A 21750-nucleotide genomic window follows, 5' to 3' on the forward strand; every position below is an offset into this window, starting at 1 on the left:
CAGCACAACTCTTCATTTCTCTGATTGTACACAATGTAGTGTCACACCATATGTGAAGTTTCTTTCCCTTTTTTGTTTTAATTAATCAATATGATTTAATTAATAGCATAATAAACACCCTGCACTTACCCCCAAGCATGAGAGTGAGAGCATGATGACAGCAGCTTCCATCAACCCGTGACCTGTGAGTCCTCTCCAACCTTCCCCCTGCCTCACCCCAGCCCCAGGCTTAACCCATCCAGCATCTTGAGTTTATCATTTGCTTGCTCTAAAACTATAATCCTAGAAAACACAGTGCATGATTTTAGTTGATGTTAACTGTATTCCAAAGGTAGCACACTGCCCTTGGTTTTTGCTGTTGGCTTTTTACTTTACATTCCTCTATGAAGTTGTGTACAAGTGTCATTGTTTGGCATTCATTTTGACTTTTGTCAATATAACACAACCAATTTGTCCATGCTCAATATACATTATCTCACTTGACCTTCATAACAACTCTATAAAATACAAAGGAAACACTCTCTGCTCCTGCTCAGAGTGGCTCAATTTATCCTTTCATGATTTCCATTTTAAGGATAAAACTGAAGATTAGAAACTTCAAGTTACTTGCTTGAGTTTACATAATTCATGAACAGAGAAGCTTGAATTTAGCCCTAGAGCCTTCTTCTGAGAAGAGGGGTATGTGTTGGCTGCCAGGGTCTTCTCTACTGCTGTTCAGCACAGCTACAGGGCAGCACCCTGCCCTCCCTCTGCTGACCTTTTCCATGGTCCCAAAATCATGTATTTATAGAAATATTTGAGTGACCTCAGCTTCCATCCAGCTAGTCTGGCCCCAGTTCAAGCCATCACTGGAGCTGTTCTGAAGCTGTCCTGAGCTCCATTACTCTTTAAGGACCTTGGTACCAGCCTGTATGGGCCCCACTTGATAGAAGAGAAGGCAGGAAGCAAAGAGACCCCTGGGTTGCTGGAGGAATCTGGTGGAGCTGGGCTGTTTACAGCATTGCCCTTTGCTCAGGCCACTGTCTAGTTTAGCACCTAGACTCCAGAAGCTTCTGTGTGGTGTGGTTGGTGCTGCTGCACAGCTGACAGCTGAGCCAAAGCTTACAAGAGTAGGAATGCAGGTCTGAGCTCAGGCACCAGGCTACCTCCAAGGCTTGCTTCATCCCTTTCACCTCAAGACTGGCCCTCAAGAGTGTCAATTCTGGGGGAAAAATGGACACAGGGCTAGAGCTTAGTGACTAGTACCCGTATCACTGGCCTGAAACACTTCTTAGAATTGGGGAGGCAAGAACCAGTTTGGAGGAAAAAATACAAAAAGGGACATCTTCTCCTTGTGGAAACATATGTATCTACTCCACCAGCTTTTATGAGGCCCTGGAATGTTATTTGTTGGTGACCACCCAGCCATCCCACCGACAAATGGAACCTCTGAGGAAGATGTGTCTGACCTCCTAATGTGAAACATACAGAAGATGAGCTAAGAGGTGAGGTCCATTTCTGCACATTTATCTCTGATTATTAGATACTTTTAGAGTAAACATCTGTTTGTCCGCTTCAGTTCTCATATTGCAGGCCCCATTCAAGGGCTGTTTTGACCTTATCTCTGATTCAATGGGAACAAACCTTAAATTAGTGCCAAAAGGGGGACCTAGAATGGGAGTCAGAGGGAACTTTGGTCATCTCAACAAAAAAGAGGGCCTGGGATCCTCAGCCAACTAGTCTTAAAGTGAAAAACTGAAGAAAATGGGGGGGTAAATAAGTCTGAAGGCATCTTGTGAAGGCTGGGGATGTATCTCAGTGGTAGAGCACCTGCCTGGCATACAAAAGGCCCTAGGTTTGGTCTCCAAAACTGCAAAAACAAAACAACAACAAAAACAAGTATCTTATAGTGCCTGATCTAAAAGGACTCTTTCATTATAAGGTTTATCCTGGGGCAGTGCCACATCTTGACATCAAATCAAAGCATACAGTTTGACCATGCTTCCAAAGTTCCAGGAATATGGGCTGGACTACATTATTTGATTTCTCCTTTGGTTTTCAACTTTGATAGTTGTTTTGTAGGAGGAATATCTGTGTTTATTGCAGTACTTTCCATGTCACCTCACAGTATATTCTCAGGACATGTACCTATTGTCCTAAGGGACAATAGGCCAGTTAATTGTACAAGAGGAAAACTTTGTTTTCTTAGGTTTCTAAAGCTACATGACATTATACAATAATTGGTGAAAACTTTCCTTTGTTCCTATTTCTTTCTCTAACCCACATCTCCAATTTTCCTGCTAGATATTTTTTACCTGAACATATCACAGCAAATTGAAACTCACCATGTAATCTCATAGCCAGTTCCAGTGGTGACATTCTGTGAGTCCTTATACTAATCATCTTCCCTTGACACATTCTTCCTGCTTCTGTTGTGGCCCTATAACTCCTCAGGTTGCACAGGCTCAAAATGTCATAGCTCTGAGCTCCGCTTTACTCATTGCTATGGATTGAATGTGCCCCAAAGTTCAGGTCTCGAAACCTTAATCCCCAAAGCAATGGTATTAAGAAGTGAGGCCTTTAAAAGGTGATTTGATCATGATAGCATTGACCTTATGGATGGATTAAGGCTGTTATCAAGGGAGTGAACTAGTGACAAAAGGGGGAATTCTGTATGTTTTCTATTTTTTCTCTTGAGCTAGCTTGCTTTTTCGTCATGTTATGACACAGCCCAAAAGCCTCTGCCAGATATTGGCCATGCTCTTGGATTCCAAGCCTTCAGAGCTGTGAAAACGATTTTATTTTCCCTGTAATATAAATATTCTATTATATCAGCAGAAAACTAAGACACTTACTCATCTTCCTATTCTTCCTCTCTCTCACAACCGCTCCAATTCCTGGTTCCAGTGACTTACCCAGGCATCTCTAATTTCTAATGGCTTTTTAAACTCATCCTTTGTGTCTTTAAAACTCAGCTACCTTGATCCTGTTCATTCTGCTTTCATAATGCTACTTTTATCCGACCCCTCCTTGCCGTTTCTGACATGTATTACTGTAGTGAGGTGCTCACAGCTGGGTTCATCTTTTACTTGGACCAGATATAGTGGAAGCTGGTCATGAGCACCTCATGTGAAGGACAGCAGTCAGAGAGCTGGTTATAATCATTTTGAAGTTGGTATGTTTCCCTCATTTCAGTTCCAGATATAGATATCATCTCATGAGCCAAGGGGACCTTAAAATTAAGGCATAATTCCTTCCCTTTAAATTAAGCCATGACTCCAGGCCTCCTTTCAGTTTGAAGACTTGGTAGATTCTTGCTGCTCCCAGCTCATCAGGAAAACGTGCAAAACTAATCTGGAACCACTCATTTGTTGTATTGGGATGTGGACCTAATTTTCCCCTTCTCTCATCCTGAAATGACCCCCCATTTACCAACTCATTTTTTTTCTTCCTTCCATCCATCCATCCATCCATCCATCCATCCATCATCCATCCATCCACCTATCCATCTAACACTTTCCTTGAGTACCAGATCCATAGACCTCCATGTGTCCATCCTCTGTGGACTTTTTTTTTCTGGCTATTCAGTTCCAGATAGAAGAATTCTCCATAGGCACCAATAGGCTATGTTTCCTTTTCCAGATAATGCTTGTGAATTTTAACAGTGGGCTTCATTAAGACAATACAAAGACTTTATGGAAAACTCAGAGTGGTTGAGATATTTTTGGATAAAAATGAATCATTTCCAAAGAGACATTAGGTAGGACTTAGGGGTCAGTAATCTCTAATTTTATTCCCTGAATGATATACTCTAATTTGTTTTTCAATGTCATAGAAAGGAATGTGCCATTTGATAGCTACTATACCAAAAATATTAGTGAAAGTTGGTTGCACCGAATCTTTGCAGCTTTCCCTTATGAGATCTCAGGCTGGGAACTCTGACTGAACATTGCCAATGCTTAAAATTGGAGCTTGGAGTGCATGTGTCAGGAGAAACCCTTGGGTTTTGATTACGCTTTGATTACTATTAGATGTTGAATTTGAAAAAAATAATAAAGTTCAAGAACATAAGTGCATGCTTGGTTGCAGAGTTGTTAGGAATCCAAGTACCCATACCTTCTCTAAGCCAATACTTCCTTTGCTTTGAATGGATCCTGGAGGAAGTACAAGGAGAATTCTGGGGTTCCTATTGCCATAAAACCCTTGGGACTGGGACTCCCTCACCATCCCTTTCAGGCTGAGTGAAATAATGGACCTTTTGGTGTATCTCAAAGCCTCACAGCCTTGCTTGGCAAAGGCAGATGGGTTGGTAAGGAAGATTGTGTGGTACATGAACACAGATGATATGCTCTTCATGATCAAATTATGTAAAAATATCTATGAATACTTTTTCCTTTTCACTTGGCAAGTACAGTTTCTGAGATCAACTTCTTTTTGTTACATGACAAAATATTTCCCTCCATTGCTTCTCCCTTTCCCTTTCCTTTTATTCTATTACTTAAATCACAGAATATATTCTTCTATAGGTTTTGAAATGCCAGCACATTTGAATTGATACCTTCATTTCACTATCTTTTAATACAAGTGAGTCATATTGATATACAATAAAGAATTCATTTATTTGTTTTTCTCTTCCCCCCGAGTTTAGTAAAATAACTCAGATCCTGATTTTCTTTAACTTGCTAAAAATGTAATTCCCTAGAGATCAGAGACCTCCAGAGCTCTCACACCAGCGTCAGTGCAGGTCCAGTTCTTACATAGTTCTGCTTGTAGTCAGCTGCCTGCTGCAGGGTTGGCTCAATGTGTGGTTTTATCAGTGGCTTGGATTTCCCCCTACTATATGAAAGTTTAATTGGAACAAATAAAAAAAATGAATGCTTTAAAAAATTAAAAGATGATAGTCAGTTCTCCTGGAGCAAACTTCATGTGGGGGCTTACATCATTGACTGTGGTTGACTGCAGCTCTGTCAGGAACTTGGTGATATATCTTAGAAACATGTGGTAGCTTTGAATGGACAGGTCAATCAATCTTGTAGTCTCAGCAATGAATTTTTCATAGTAATCAGAAAGTTGGTCTGAAAAATCCTGTAGTTTAGATCTGAACTGGTGATGGTAATCAGAAATGATTTTCTTCATTGCAGTGGCCCAACTTTTAATTATTTCCTGAGCGGTGGTAGAAAGCTCTTCAATCTTTTCTTTCCCTTTTCCATCTGCATCAGTAAGGATGCTAACATATTCTTGGAAAGCTCTGTCCACAAATTGCTTAACTTGATTTGAGAGTTGAGAAGTAAATCCAGTAACACTGGACGTATATTTGGAATGGAAGTCCTTAAGGGCAATTACAAAGCTCCTGATCAAATCCATTACTTTTTCTTCAAGTTTATAATATTTCACCATCCAGCCAACTGTACTTGGATCAAAATATTCTTCACGAAGAGCCTTTATGTACTGATGAACCTGCTGTAAGTTTTGAGAGCTGTCCTGAAGTTGGTCTTGAATAAATTCATTTAACCTACTGAGGATAAAGTCTAGACTTTCTTTCAGATTTTGAAAAACATATAGAACATAATCTTTGAAATTGTCTTTCTCACGTAGGATCTCATTAACAAGATCAGTAAAATTCACCTCTTTTAAGATTTCAATGTCTTTTTCTATCTCTTCAAAAACAAATGATTGTAAAACGTTGCAAAGGACACTTAGTGTCTCTGTAGTATTGATAGATAAGTAGTCAATTAATGTTACTTGAATTTCTCCTGATAAAGATTTCAACTGTTCCCTCAAGTCCGGAATTGCATCTTTTAGTTTAGAGCTTGTTGAATGAAAAGGAAGTTTAATCTGTAGGTCTTTGATTAATTCAGTTCTCTCCACTAGGTCTTGGACATACGAAAGCAGTTTATCTAACCCATTTTGGATATTTGAACATACTTGGGATAGTATCTTCCCTACTTCCTTCATGACCATACTGTTGAGTTCATCAATAGTGGACATCTCAGCTTTCCCTGGGAGATGGAATCTGGAGAACTTCAGGATATCAATGAATGAGTCAATCAGATGCTTAATTGCCCTATGGTACCCCTTGATGATTTGTATTAAGCTGTCAAATGCCTTCTCCTTGATTGTCTGGAAACTGGCCTGGCTCTCCTGAGCCAACAGTTCCTGGTACAGATTCTGGGTCTTGTCCTTCCACTCCTGGTAAGTTCTTGTGGTGCTGCTGACTGCTCTCTGGAAACCCATGTCCATCTCATCAATTTGCCTCATGGCCCCTTGATAGGCTTGCTCAGCACTGTTCTGTAGACTTCTCCTCAGCTTTGCAGAAGCATCTGTCAGGCTGAGTCCTGTGTACTCCTGGTGGTACTTGTTGACATAGTCATAAAAGGTCTCTGTGGCCTTGGGCACACTGTCTTTTAGAGAGCTTAGCAATATGGATGCTGCCTCTTCATCCCAATTAAATTTGATCTGAATTTCCTCATCAGATTTCTTCCCCCACTCAGTTATGAATATGATGAGTTTTTTCTCTGCAGAGGACTAAAACAAGAAAGGGGGGACATGTTTTCAATTACTCTGATTACATAATACATTACACTAAAACTTCATTAGCAGTTAAAAGTAAAGATCAGAGGATCCTTCATATTCTGAAGGGGATTTATCTTTCACATGTCAGTTTGTATGTTTGTTTTATGGTTAAAAAAACCCACTGTTAATTTCTCATTACCATATGCCTCAGAAAGGATAAAAACCATGCTTGGCATTTATACAGGAACACTTAACATTAAGGCCTTCCTAGGACTGAAAAATGGGGATAGGAGAGGAAGGATAGGGAAGAAGAATAGGGAGTAAGAGGAGGCAGAGGAAGAAGGGAAGAGGCAGAGAAAGGCACATTCAGGGAAAGAAGTAGCAAAAAAGGAAAATGTCCAGAGCTCAACCAGCAGAGAGCCAGAGTCCCCATCTCCGTGTTCATGCTCCTAACCTATGACAAACCTTGATGATAGAATCAGGTTAGGTCTCCCCCTCTGGTAATGACATATTTGATTTGGCCCTAGTAGAGCTTATAAAAGACTGAGTCCTTGAGTCTCATCAAACTGTTCTGTTAAGGGAAAGAATTTTAAGCTTCAAGAAACCTCCCGAAACCATGATTTAGGTGATGAGAGGGCTTTGGCTGTGGCTCAGGGTTAGAGTGCTTGCTTAGCATGTGCAAGGCCTGGGATTCAATCCCCAGCACTGAAAAAATATATAAAAATAAAAAAATAAATCCAATGATGAAATATTTGGAAGTAGGGCAGATGGTGGGGTTGGACTAGGAACGTGGCTCAGTGGTGAAGTGCTTGCATAGAATGTTTAAGACCCTGGGTTAGATCCTCAAGACCACCAAAAAACAAAGTGTATTTGGATGATTAGGCATGACCCTTATCTTTCTAGATTTTCCCAGAAGTAATAAAATAATAATAGTGCTAATATGATGCCATGTGCATGACTAATAATCAATTTCAATGAAGGATTCATTGTAAGACTTTCTGAAGAATAATTCCTTAGTGAGTATCTTTCATCTAATTTGAGAACTTTCTGAAAGAATTGTCTTAACTTCATTGAAAATTTCTAGAGACATGATCTACCCCAACTGAATCAGGAGGACATGCATAATTTAAACAGATCAATTTCAAGCAATGAAATAGAAGACACCATTAAAAGCCAACCAACCAAGAAAAGCCCAGGACCAGATGGATTCTCAGCCAAGTTCTATAAGATATTCAAAGAAGAATTAATACCAATACTCCTCAAAGTATTTCATGAAATAGAAAAGGAGGGAACACTTCCAAACTCATTCTATGGGGCTAGTATCACACTGAGATCAAAAGCAGACAAAGACATATCAAGGAAAGAAAATTTAAGACCAATATCCCTGATGAACTACATGCAAAAATTGTCAATAAAATTCTGGAAAATTAAAACATACAAAAAATATTAAAAAGATAGTGTGCCATAATCAAGTGGGGTTCATCCTAAGGATACAAGGTTGGTTCAACATATGGAAATCAATGAATGTAATTCATCACATTAATAGACTTAAATACAAGCATCATATGATCATCTCAATAGATGCAGGAAAAACATTTGACAAAATACAGCACCTCTTTATGTTCAAAACACTAGAAAAACTAGGGATATTAGAAACATATCTCAATATTGTAAAAGCTACCTTTGCTAAGCCAAAGGCCAACATCATTATAAATGGAGAAAAACTAAAAACACTCCCTCTAAAAACCGGAACAAGACAGGGATGCCCTCTTTCACCACTTCTATTCAACATAGTCCTTGAAACTCTAGCTAGAGCAGTCAGACAAAATAAATTAAAAGAATGTGAATTGGAAAAGAAGAACTCAAACTATTAATATTTGCTAATGACATGATTCTATATTTAGAAGATCCAAAAAATTTCATCAGAAAACTTTTAGAACTAATAAATGAATTCAGCAAAGTAGCAGGATATAAAATCAATACTCATAAATCAAATGCATTTCTATACATAAGTGATGAATCCATTGCAAGAGAAATTAGGAAAACTAACCCATTCACACACACACACAAAAAAAAAACACAAAAAAACCAAAAAACTATCCCCTCAAAAAAAAAATAAAGTACTTGGGAATCAATTAAACAAAAGAGGTGAAAGACCTATACAATGAAAACTATAGAACACTAAAGAAAGAGATTGAAGAAGACCTTAGAAGATGGAAAGATCTCTCTCCCATGTTCTTGGATAGGCAGAATTAATATTGTCAAAATGGACATACTACCATAAGTGTTATACATATTTAATGCAATTCCTATTACAATACCAATAACATTCTTCATAGAACTAGAAAAAGCAATCATGAAATTCATTTGGAAAAATAAGAGACCCAGAATAGTCAAAGCAATCCTTAGCAAGAAGAGTGAAGCAGGAGGCATCAAAATACCAGATGGTTAACTATACTACAGAGCCACAGTAAAAAAAATGGCATGGTATTAGAACTAAAGTAGACATGTAGATCAATGGTACAAAATAGAAGACAGAGACAAACCCACAAAATATGGTCATCTCACATTATATAAAGGAGCCAAAAACATACATTGGAGAAAAGATAGCCTATTCAACAAATGGTCTCAGAAAACTGGAAATTCATACGTAACAAAATGAAGTTAAAAGTTATCTCTCACTCTGCATAAAACTCAACTCAAAGTGGATCAAAGACTTAGGCACTAGAACAGAGACCCTGAGCCTAATAGAAGAAAAAGTAGGCCCAAATCTTCATCATGTCAGCTTAGAACCTGACTTCCTTAACAAGAAGTAAAATTAAGAATCAATAAATGGGATGGATTCAAACTAAAAAGCTTCTTTTCAGCAAAGGAAACAATAACGGGAAGATAGAGCCTACAGAATGGGGGAAAATATTTACCACATGTACCTCAGATTGAGCGTTAATTCCAGGATATATAACCCAAAAAACTTAACACAAGAAAATCAAATAACATTCTCAATAAATGGGATAAGGAAATGAACAAACTCTTTACAAGCATATGAAAAAATGTTCATCATCTCTAGCAATTAGAGAAATACAAATCAAAGCAAAGATTTCATCCCCAATCATAGTGGCAATTATCAAGAATACAAGCGATAATAAGTGTTGATGAGGACGTGGGGGAAAAGGTACACTTATACATTGCTGATGGGACTGCAAATTGATGCAACCACTATGGAAAGCAGTTTGGAGATTTCTCAGAAAACCTGGAATGGAACCATCAATTGACCCAGCTATCCCACTCCTCAGTTTGTACCCAAAGGACTTAAAATCAGCATACTACAGTGATACAGCCACATCAGCTGTTTATTGCAGCTCAATTCACAATAGATAAACTATGAAACCAAACTAGATGCCCTTCAATAGATGAATGGATAAAGAAATTGTGGTACATACACACAATGGAATATTACCCAGCCTTAAAGAAGAATGAAATTATGACATTTATGGGTAAATGGATGAAACTAGAGAATATAATGCTAAGTGAAATAAGCTAATCCCCCAAAACCAAAGGCCCAATGTCTTCTCTGATAAGGGGATGGATGCTAATCTACAGTGGAGTCGGGGTAGGGAAAATGAAGGAAATTTGGATTATACAGAGGGAATTGAGGAGAGGGGTGGGATGATGGGGATGGGCAGGACAGTAGAATGAGTCAGACGTTATTACCTTATGTACATGTATGATTACACTACTGGTGTGACTCAGCACAATGTACATCCAGAAGAATGAAAAGTTATGCCTCATTTGTGTAGAATGTGTCAAAATGTATTCTACTGACATATATAACTAATTAGAATAAATTCATAAAAAAAGAATTGTCTTAAATCATCTGTCCCAATTCTCTCCCTGCTCTTGGGCTTTGGCAACCCATTGGTTAGGACTCACCTGAGGGTAGAAGTAGTGGTTCTTTATTATGCCATGGTTTCCTTTTTCTCCCAGGTTCAGGCCCACAGTGTCTATGGCTGGGTAGGCTGCCCAGAAGGTCTGGATTTGCTTATCTCTTTGATAGCGCAGGTAGAGGTCAGTGAACACCGGACTGGTGATGTCCAGGACAGCCTGTATTTCCGAGTCCCTGAAAGCAGAAATGCAGCTGGGTCACAATATAATGGGCACAAAGAGGGCACACATCACAATGAGCTTTGAAAAGGAATGAAGTTTCAATAAAAGTTTCATACTGCAGTCCTTTGTATTTGCCCTCTTCTTTATACAGCACACTGAAGTCACGATGTACAAATGTTGTGTTGCTCTTACAGATGAAACTGTAGTCTTCAAATTTATATGTTTCCACCACTGTAGGGGAGAGAGTTTACATTTTGTGGGGCAAATAATTATGGAATACAGAGATATTTTCATTGGGAAACTTGGAGCATTCTATTTTAACCAAACACCTAACTTACATGTTTTTAATATGCAATGTCTAGTTCATAGTGTTTTGAAATAATTTTTTTTGTTTGGTGCTGGGGATCAAACCCAGGGCATCCACACATGCTAGGTATGTGCTCTATCACTGAACTATACACTCTGCTCAATAATCTAAGTAAATAGTGAGAAGACAATGTAAGTCCTAAAATCATTACAGAAAAATCTACTTCTTTGAACCTATCCTTTTTGAATGTCAGTTATTTTCTACAGTTTTTTTTTTAATGTATGGGGTATATATGTATCTCCTCTTTTAATTTTACTGAGAGTAATAGTAACTCTGGTCATAACTAAATATATAATTACTTACAACTTTCATTTAGAACATAGTATCTAGGAAAGGAGTCAGGTCATTTTCTTACCTTTTAGGTCATATTCCAGGAACTTTAAAGTTGAACTGCATGTGGAATCCAGGAATGTTTCAATATGATCTGCTTTGTTTTTCAAACCAGCACTCCAGGTGGCATTATATGGGGGAGAGGCCACCCGAAACCGTGCAGTCAGTTCTCCAAAAATAGGAATCCAAATTCCAGCAGGTATAGAGAATTTAATGGAAGGAATCTGAATAGTCTGCTCAGGCATGATGATGGTAGGCAATTCAAAGCCTCCAATCTTGTTGGCCACCTCATTTAGGTCCAAGACAGCACTGCCAATGGAAATGCTTTTTGGAAGGGTGAACGGGGTTACAATCAACTGAGCTTCAGGCACAGTTATCTCAAAAAGGGGAAATGAGGAGTTTTCCGATTCAGAATATTTTGTTAAAACATCAACTTCAGGGAATTTTATTTTGGGTAATGTTGGTAGGTTGAGTGCAAATGGTGACATTCTTGACTTTTTATAGATTTTCATTTCACTGAAGTCAACTTTGTAGGATGGAACCTGAAGATCTGTGAATGGGACTCGAAATGTAGGTGTGACAAAAACTGAATTTAGATCATTTAGTTTCAACCCAGATATAATGAATTTATCAGCCAATTCTTGCACGGGGAGAGAGAAAAGATAGCCATTGGGATTTTTGGTGTACACAAGAGCAGTTGAAACATGAAGATACTGCCTCCTGTTGGTGCTGGTGGTTACCTCCAGCTTTAGGAGGTCCCATAAGCTCTTGTCATACACTGGTAGGATGATATGTTCAAGGTTTGACCCTCCTAAGGATCCTGCAATGTCGAGGCGTGCCTCTTCTTGGGTATTAGAAAGCTGTATGTTGTTCTGGAGAGACCCAGAATAAATCTGGATCTCACTTTTCCAGCTGACCTTCTGGTTCTTAGTGTTTGCATTCAGAGTCACTTCCTGGTCAATGTAAGGTATGTCCAGGAGGGAACTGGGCTGACTGGCATGAACCTGAACAAGGGCAGACATTGTCCATGGGGAGAGTTCCAAGGTGGCTTTGCTTGCATGTTCTCCTTGTGTGAAAAAAAGGCCCTGCAGCTGTAAGTAATTTTTTGTATTGTGTTCCCAGATGGCATATATGCGTCGGAGATTGGCTTCTCCAGCAAAATTTTCTTTTACTTCAAGGTTCCAGATACTATCGACCTTGGAAGCCCCTTGCAGCTTCACTGATGACCGAGTGCCCTTGGAATTCAGGTACATACTGGCCTCGCTGGCAATAGTTCCCAAATATTCCCTTGAGAGGACTGAACCCTTGACATCTCCTTTAGTAGATGACTCAATGGAAAAGTAGGAGGTGAGGCTTTCTAAGCTGAGCTTGTGGTCAACTGCTCCTTTAGCAGTATAGTACAGCTTCGGAGAATTAAAATCATATTTTAATTCAGTGGATGAAGAGACAGTAGGTTTTGACTTGGTATTTCCATTAAGTTCTTGCTTGAAATTCAATCTCAAAACTGGAACGTGGATTTTGGCAGTTGTTGTCACTGATGCTTCCAAGTTTTTCTCGATTAAGCTAATAGTGCTATCATGACTGCCTTCCACAAATTTGTTGCTGAGAGACAGAGCTGTGGCTAGCTTCAGCCCTCTTTTCCTTCTCAAACTTGAAGTGCCCTCTAATTTGTACTGCAGTGCATCAATGACAAATGAAGAGGAAGAAAGGAAATGAGCCACAATATCTGATTGATTATAAAGTCCAATATTGGTATTCAGCGTGATGACACTTGATTTAAAGGAAAAATCATAAGTAATATTGCCCAGGGCTGGAATAAAAATATTGTTTATGGTACTCAGTTCCTTGAAATCTGGAAGAGGGACCTTGAGTAGATTCCTAGGGGCATGAAGGACTGGCAACTCAATGGATGGGAGGACGAATGTGTGTGATGGCACATAGAAGCCAGACCCTGGGATGGTGACATTGGGGGTGCTGATCACTTTGGGGATCACATGACTGGAGGCTGACATCTCTACTGTGAATGGAGATACTTCCATGTTGATGACTGGGAGAGTGTATCTGGGAGTTTGAAAGGTCCTGGGGAGCTTGTTGAGAGATCTTTCAACTTCATACTCATCAAACTTACTTTTTGCTTCATTGTAGGATGTAGTGAGAAAATCTAAGGCGTCATCTCTGACTTTCTCAAAATGTCTGTCAAAGGAATTGATATTCTGATTGATAAACTCAAAAAACACACCCAAAGGAATTGCAATGGAATGCCTGTCTTTGTTTTTTTTGTACCGAGCTTTTACACTTAAATCAAATGATTGCTTTGTTGTTTTCAAGAATTCCTTTAAGCCGGTTTCTTCCCATATGGAGAAATCTTTCAGTGAGGGTGTTGTGAGTGTTGTATAAGGTAGATTTATTTCAGGAATTGTCAAAGGAATGCTCAAGAAATCCAGGTTGGCATCTCCATTGATCTGTACATGGGCTTCCATGCTGTGCCCATTGTTCACGGCAGAGAAATTTTGATGGTATTTATACTGATTGAACCTAGCACTTGCTTGCCAACTTGCTTGCTGGGCATGAGGACTCAGGAACATTGCATAGTTGTTGAGGAAGTCTATCTTCCCTACCAATTTTAGTGGAAAACTAACTTTCAGATTTCCTTCATTTTTTGTGGATGCAGTAATTTCAGATGGCTGTGCTGAAAAGAAAAGGGAATTTTTCAAAGTTCCAATAACTTTTCCATTTAAATGAGCATTGTGGATGCCAGTTATCTCTGCCTTCCCTTCTTTGAGCAGTGCTATGCCATTAGCAGTTAGAATACTGTGGCCCACATGCTGGGATTCAACTTCAGACTTAATTTCAAACTTAGAAGAGTCAAGGAAGCCAGATTCATAAGCGATCTTTTGGTTTACTCTTAGGTGTTTGCTGCTGATGTTATTGGACAATCCAAAGGAAGTGATGGGTCCTTCCATGGTGAAGCTGATCTGTGATTCATGTATTCCCTCATCTGAGAAGTTGAGACAGGCCAGTTTCCATGACCCTATTCCAGAAGAAGTCCATGTTAAGTGTCCAGCTTCCAGCAGTGTCTTGATATCATTGTTCAGGTCAACCTTACTGGATAAGTCCAGTTTGGGGATGTTCAATTTGTGGAAGTATTTTGTGTGGCTTTCCAGTTTGAGCTGGTTATTTATCTTGACAATCACACCATTATTAAACTCCAGTGTATTTTTTTCTGTGTGTAAACTTGCCATTGTATCTGATTTTCCTTCAGTGGCATTTCCAGAAAATAGTATTTCACTTTCATGCTTTGTTCTCACGTACTTGCTGGAAAATATCACAGATTCCTTCAGAACCAGTGGATTAATCTTAGGGTCTGAGAGTTGTGCATTTGCTTGGAAATCGAAATTGAGAACTTCTAATTTGGACTCTCCTTTGGCAGTGATGGAAGCTGCAATCTCTGCTTTGTGCTCTGAACTAGTTACATTCTGGATGTTAGCATTTGCATCTAATGTGAAAAGGGGAGATTGGACTTTCAAAATGCTATTCAACTTGCCAAAAGTAGGTATTCTGATTGTGTGTGAGATGTGGGGAAGCTGGAAGTCTGGTATTTGAAGGTCAGGAACTTGAAAATCTTTCAGGTTGAGATTTGGGATCATGACTTCTGGAATTGTAATTTTTGGCAAATGGAAGTCTGGCAGTGTGAGTAAAGCAAGGGGGGTGTCTCCCATCTTCAAATCCCTCAGATACACTTCCGGAAGTGGCCACTGCAGCTCACTGATCAGCATTTGGTCAATGGTTCTGATGATCTTTGCTTTGATTTCTACCAAGTCGATTGTAAAGGAAGGAATGTGGAAGGTGTTGAGGATAGTGAATTCTGGAGTGGAAAACCTGGATGGGATTTTTATATCTTTCAACTCTTTGAAGTTTATCTGAACTGATGGAATCCTCAGATCTGTCAGGGGAACTATGAAGTCAGGAGTCTGGAAGGTAGCTTCCTGGAGAGCATGGAGACTGACCTCAAAGGCAGGCATAGTCCCAAAGATGGTCTGGATTTTAGGAACAGTGAACCCTCGTTCCACCAAGGATTTCACCTTTTCAGCCCAGTCTTGGATAGAGTATTGCTCTGCAAAGTCAGTAAAGTTCTTAGCAGCAAGAATCCACCAGTCAGTAATGTAGGTGACAAGTGTATTATAAACCTGGCCTACTAGAGACACGTATCGCTCAAGTTCCCGCTGAAGGTCCATTTGATAGATCCGGTCTCGTACGTCTTCTAGAGTTTCTTGGAATCTGGCTTTCATGTGAACCAAAGATGCAGAATTTAAAGCATCCTGTAACCAATCAATGAATAAAGTTATTTTGGTGTCTTTTAGCTTTTCCCAATAGATAGCGACCATGGCTTTGATGTCCTCTACAAACAGTTTTAGTGCTTCAGCTTTCTGTGGCAGTTCTAGAGCCTGAATTTCACCATTGATTCTCTGAGTCATCTCATGTATTTTGTTATTGGTTTCATTCACAAACTGGTTGTAATCGAACGATTTTAATTTCTTTACCAACATGTCCAGCAATCTGTTTACTTCTTCAATGAATTTTTTAAAAGACAATGCTTTAAGCTGCTTGACTGCATCATCAATAAACCCAACCAATCTCTCATAATATTCTTTTATCTCAACTTGCTGTAAAACATTGCTTAGTTTTTGAACAGTCTCCTTCAACTTATACTGGTGGGCCAACTGTACTGATTTATCCATTAAAACCTGGATTTGTTGGTCTACTTCATATTTCCTAATTAACTCATGGACTATGGCTCTAAAAGCATTGATTTTCTCAGTTACTTCAAATTCTTCAATAAGATTTGTAACAAAGTATTTGACATGTTCAATAATGTCCTTTATTCTTTGAAATGAAATTGTAGTTCTCAATTGATCTAAAAGGACTCTGACATCAATATCCTTAACCCGTTGTTTTAACACTGTGGCAACGTCCTGGATGTCTGTATTCTGAATATGCATGTTGAGCTGCTGCAGTTTTTCTTGTATCTGGATTCTGACTTGATACTTAGTATCCACATTCTGGATCCAGGAGGCAACACTACTTCCAGTTTTGTCAAAATCAATATTTTCAATAAATTTGTACAGATCATTGATTGTCTTTACTAAATGTACACAGATATGATAATGTTCATTAAGAATCTTCCATTTTTCAATGATTTGATCAATAATCTTAGCAATAGCAGTTTTAAAATCATGTAGATCATAATTATCTTTAATATACTGATCAAATTGTATCACATATGTCTGAAGTTGAGAGAGTTTTTCATTAAAGTTGATTTTGGCATTATCCAATGCAATTTGTAGATCATTTTCTGTAATTCTATAATTTTCTGTGAAAGTGTTCAGTTTCTCCTTGGCAATGGAAACTTGTCTCTCCCAATTAAGTGCATTCAGATAGTCATTAACTTGCTGTGGGAGTCTGTTGAGGGTTGCTCTGTATTTCCTCATAAATTGATCAATATTGATGCGTTTCAATTCTTTCTGAATAGTTTCCAGAGCAGTTATAATTACTATTCGATTCCTCTCCAGATATTCTGGCAGAGTTTCAAAGAAGGGGAGGCTGATGGTGTGAACGTCTTGGTTCTTATCGTACTTTACAAAAGCAACAATTGTGAATTCTTGGGGCTTGTCAATAGCATCTTTCATCTCTAAAGCATCAATGACATTGACGGGCTCTCTGAGTAAAAATGGCACTTTAATCGGGGAGTCTAGCACAGTAAGGTCAGCCAGGGCTCGCCCACTAAGCTCCACACCAATTTTGTCTTTAGTGTTGTAAGCTTCAAAGTCCTGGCTGTACTCATTGTTGTTCAATTGAGTCTTGAGTTTCCAGGTGCTTGTCTGCTCGGCTGGAGTGAGCAGGACACTGACTTTGTGATCAAGAGCTGTACTGATGCTTTTGCTGGACATGAGATGACTTGTGGACCCTTTGTAATCATGAGAGAAAGTGAGGGCCAGTGGTTCTGCTTTCAACAGGAATTTGCTATAGAGTTGTCCAGTGTGCTCTCCCCAGAGAGCCAGTTTTCCATTGCCATTTGTATGTGCATCAATGGCCATGGTGAATGGGGCCATTGCAGAACGGAAAACGTTGCTGAAATGCAGAGAGTCTGAATTATAGTTTATACTGATGTCAATGGATGACGCCAGCCCAGCAATATCAGTGTTGAGCCGATGGCTAAACTCCATACCCTGAACCCTAGCTACAGTGTCTGCTTTATAACTTGCTGATAAGTCAGCATAAGAAATGGTGTAGATATGTTTTATTTCATCATTTTGGTAGGCTCCTTTGAGGTTTCCAGCCATGTTCAGCTTCAAGGGTTCCAGCCGTAATTTCCCATTGCTGGTCAGATCCAGAGCACTGTATCTCAGGTCATTGTTTAAAGTAGTTACAAGAGAAAAGGGCTGTAATTGTAAGTTAAAATTCTGCTTGTAAAACTTGTCAGTGCTATAAATGTTGTCAAGTTTGGATGAGAGGTCCAGTGATAAGCCTGCGATATTCAAACTGTTAGAGTGGTCCAGTTTCATTTCAGCATATGAGCCCATCATGTCATTTGAAAGCTTCAGTCCTTCCTGGCTGATTTTGAAGTTGAAAATGTTTTTACTGTCGACACCCAGAATCATGGCCTGATAAGTACTTCCCAGTGATACCTCTGTGAGGGCAGCTTTTCCATCCAGGCTGAATTTTGCGTTGTGCTCCCTGAAGCGACCATTTGCTGTTAATTTCATGGATGCCCCAGAGAGGTCAAGCTCTGCATTCAGCTCATTCTCCAGCAACAAGGGACTATACTTCAAGCTGGTGGTTGCACTTGTAGATAATCCATCTCGGGCAATCCTTAGTGTTGCCTTATGAGCACCAGTATTAATTTTGTCAGTGCCCAAGATGTCAGCATTTAATTCAATTCCATGGGAATTCAGTGACCCAGATAGAAGGGTGAAGAACCTCAGTGACTTGTAGTCAGCCTGATACTCAGAACGTAGCAATGCATTTTGCTTAGAGAAGGTCAAATCCACCTTGTTAAAAGTAGAAAAGTCCTCATATTTCCCATTGCTGTCAGATTTCACAGTGAGCTCATAATTCTCATATTTCAGGGAAGCAGTATTTTTAAAGATGCCATCTTGCAAATCAGAGGTGGAGGTGAGGGAGAGGGTTCCATCTTTGTACCTTCCAGTTATCTGGTTGGTGCCTTGGAGGTAGGAAGAGTTAAACCTCAGGTTGGATTCTCCACTGAGCTGGCCAGTGGTAGAATCCCTCTGACAAGACAGGTCATAAATGCCATTAGCATAGAATGAAGAAGCTCTGAATTGCCCATCAATCTTGACATCTTTGACATACAGATGTTGTTTCTTTTTTGAGTCAAAATGGATTGAAGCAGACATCTGTGGTCCCCAGGCACTAGATGCATCAAATGTTAGAAAACCTTTTGAGGCTGGGTTGTTTCCAATTTTTTCTACATGACTGAACTTGATTTTTGAATCCAGAAATTTGTGTCGTAGAGACCCATCACAAGCTAATGTGAGCATATTCCTTTGGTCATAAGCTGTTTCTCCAGATCCTAATGTTAAAAATTAAAGACATTGGTTAAATTAAGAAAAAAATGTCCAGAACAATCATTGTTGAAAATATTTCAATTAAAAAGTCCCATTTATCTGGGTCAGTTGTGTAGTAGTCTCTTCATCTATAATGCAAACATAAAATTTGAAAGCATAATATATTTCTCTAGGAAGTTTTCCCTGACTGCTGAAGACCTTTTTGGGCTCCCTTATTGAGAGTTTCACTGTATCTTATACTAGTATATTCTGTGGCACTCAAGCTGAATTATGATTAATAAAGTAAACTTGATGTACCTTATACACCCTACCATAGCACTTCTCACACTGAGTTATAATTGCTGGTTTATGTACTCCTTTCCTTTTTCTTACCTAGGAGCATATCAAATACATATTACATGTTTAATAAATATTCCTATGAGTTGAGTGGATGAAAAGACTTCTGAGTAGCAAGGACAATAAGAAAGTCCATGTCCTTTCCTCCCTAGAGGGGGTTCTCCCACCAGAGACTGCAATGAGTTAGCCCTGTGAACCCTTCACCTGAGCATGGCTCACCTTGGATGCTATAGGAAAACATGTCAATCACAGAGTCAGCCTTCATGTGGTATCGAGCCTGGAGGCTGTAGTGGTCTCTGCTGGTGTTGCCACCAGTATAGGAGACAGACCAGTTGTACAAGTTGCTGTAGATATTTGTGGAGAGGTCCAGAACACCCAAAAGAGGCACTCGCAGTTGATACAACTTGGGAATGGTAAAAGTCGGGACTTGGAATTCTTGAGATGGCAGCTGGAATCCCACAGACTTAAAGTTGAGGGCTGGTGTCCTAATGGTCTCTAGCATCTTCAGATCTTTGGAAGACTTGCCACCAAAAGGCAAAGGAATCTCAATTTTCACACTGTTCTTGTTCAAGGTATATTTGACCCGGCCATCACTGAAATGAATAACAATGTCCCCACAGTCAGTCATCAAGAACTCAGCTCTCTGCCATCTGATCTTCCAAGAAATACTGCATCTACTCCATTTCTAAACTATTTTTTATTGCACTGCTTCCCATGCCTGGATACCTTTGCTTTTTCCTCTACCTGCCCAAAAAACTCTTTCTATGCCCTTCTAAGAGCCATCCCTTAGCATTTCCATTCCACCCAAGTCATAACTAATTTCTCTCATTCTTAAAGTGATAGAGTCTCTTACACCTATCTCAAAGAGCATGTCCTAGTTCTGCTTAGATAATAAGTTATCTGTTCATTTTTTGATGTCTGTACAGTGTCTTCCCTGGGAGGAAGAACTCTACCTTATCTAGTGTCTATCTTCTTACTGTACCTAGTCTAGTATTTTGCATGTAGTGGACCCTTGGTACATATTAGCTAAACTAAATTGAGGTAACTTGATATGTGGAATGTACACAGGAATAAAAGGCAATAAATTTGGGTGAGATCTTCAATTTCCACTAAATGGTAATGTTATCTTAGTGAATTAGTGCCTCTGAGTCTCTGTGATGTTTTCTGCATAGTGGGGATAACAGTATTCTTTCTGTTGAACTCACAGAGATGGCCTTGGTTATCAAATGAGAAAAAAATACCTAAAAGCACTTTGCAATCTTTTCAATGTCATACCCATGCAATGTACTAACAGGATAACTTAAAAAAAAATAAAGGGGGAGAGAGGGGTTTAGCTATTATGTGCAAATAAATTGTTCATTTTATTGCTGCAAAAAGATGCCTGCTTTCAGCAGGAGGATGACCAATGACCAGTCAGGCCCTGTCCAATTCGTAGGTCCTGAAATACCAGCAGAGAAGGAGGGTTCCTGAGTCCTCTGTGCTGCCACCCTTTTCCATCTCCTACAGTCTTTTTCCGTATGGGTGCTTTGGCAGACTTCTGCCCTTTTACAATAATTTGGCCTATTAAACTGCTCCTCTGCCACTGACCATGGGAGGGTCCACATGACATAGGCCACTTATTTTTTTTTTTTAACGGAGTAAAGTATAGAGATCAGTCAACTTAGAAAATACTCTAGTTTTTTCAGCTTGTGCTCTGATTTCTTATTTTCATGAAATAAGACAAGCAGAGCATTTCATATATTTTTTGTAAATACAGAAACGGACTGAGCAGTTTGGAATCTGACTTTTTGGGTAAGGGTTAAGTTGTATTGCTAAACTGAATCTCTCTCCAAATGCTGCCTTTATTCAATGCTCAATGGTTGTTCTGACCCTCCATAGTTAAACAGCAAGCCCATAGTCAATAATTCCTCCAGCCTCTCTTGAACTCTTCACAGTCAAACAAGTGTGAATATACTCTGGTCTGGAATAAGGTGTTTACTTGTGATGGAAGAAAGCTGAATACCTTTCAAATTCAGATTGTAGTAAATAAAACATCTTAGGAGGAAAGTACCAGAATTACTCAATTGTCTTTTGGGTTCATTTTGGGTTGACCGTCACATTCAGACCTCATGTTTAATAATGCAAAAGTGTCACAGTATTTATGCTATAGTTATTCATCTCCTTAAAAATGCTTATATTATTTCCCTTAAAATTAAATAAAAACAGTAACAATCATACTATGTCAAATTTTCCATGTGCTTTGCATGGTTTGAGAAACTTCTTTAGTTTCTTCTTTTACCTTTTTAAGAAGAGGTTTTCTGGGACTTGGAAGGTTGGAAATCTCATTTTCTGGAAGCTCAACTCTGTCAAGCCACTGAGGTGATCCTGCAAAGTCTGGGCAAACGGAAGACTCTCGGATGCCTTCTGAAGCCAGCTGTTTGTTGCCTACAAAATGATAGAAGATTTTTAGAGCAAGAAATGGGACTGGGTGATCCTCAAAGTGAAATTAACATTACGTGATAATTCAGATTTGACAGGTCAGTTATCAAGCAGAAC

The 21750-nt window shown here is 39.2% G+C and overlaps 1 protein-coding gene across 1 annotated transcript in view; it reads right to left on the reverse strand.

The window, feature by feature from the left end:
* Positions 1–4579: 4579 nt before the first annotated feature.
* Apob (apolipoprotein B) overlaps positions 4580–21750 on the reverse strand; it is a 40487-nt gene continuing 23316 nt past the window's right edge. The window contains exons 24-29 of the mRNA XM_046441334.2: positions 21494–21639; positions 19435–19808; positions 11319–18884; positions 10713–10827; positions 10423–10609; positions 4580–6504 (exon numbers count right to left, since the gene is read on the reverse strand). Coding sequence (XP_046297290.1) covers positions 4867–6504; positions 10423–10609; positions 10713–10827; positions 11319–18884; positions 19435–19808; positions 21494–21639 — 10026 coding nt within the window. The 3' untranslated portion in view covers positions 4580–4866. The remainder of the gene's footprint in view (positions 6505–10422; positions 10610–10712; positions 10828–11318; positions 18885–19434; positions 19809–21493; positions 21640–21750) is intronic.

This window comes from Marmota monax, unplaced genomic scaffold (assembly GCF_021218885.2).
Source record: "Marmota monax isolate L192 unplaced genomic scaffold, Marmota_monax_Labrador192_F-V1.1 WCK01_AAM20220418_F8-fsc00010, whole genome shotgun sequence".
In the NCBI taxonomy this organism is placed as follows: domain Eukaryota; kingdom Metazoa; phylum Chordata; class Mammalia; order Rodentia; family Sciuridae; genus Marmota; species Marmota monax.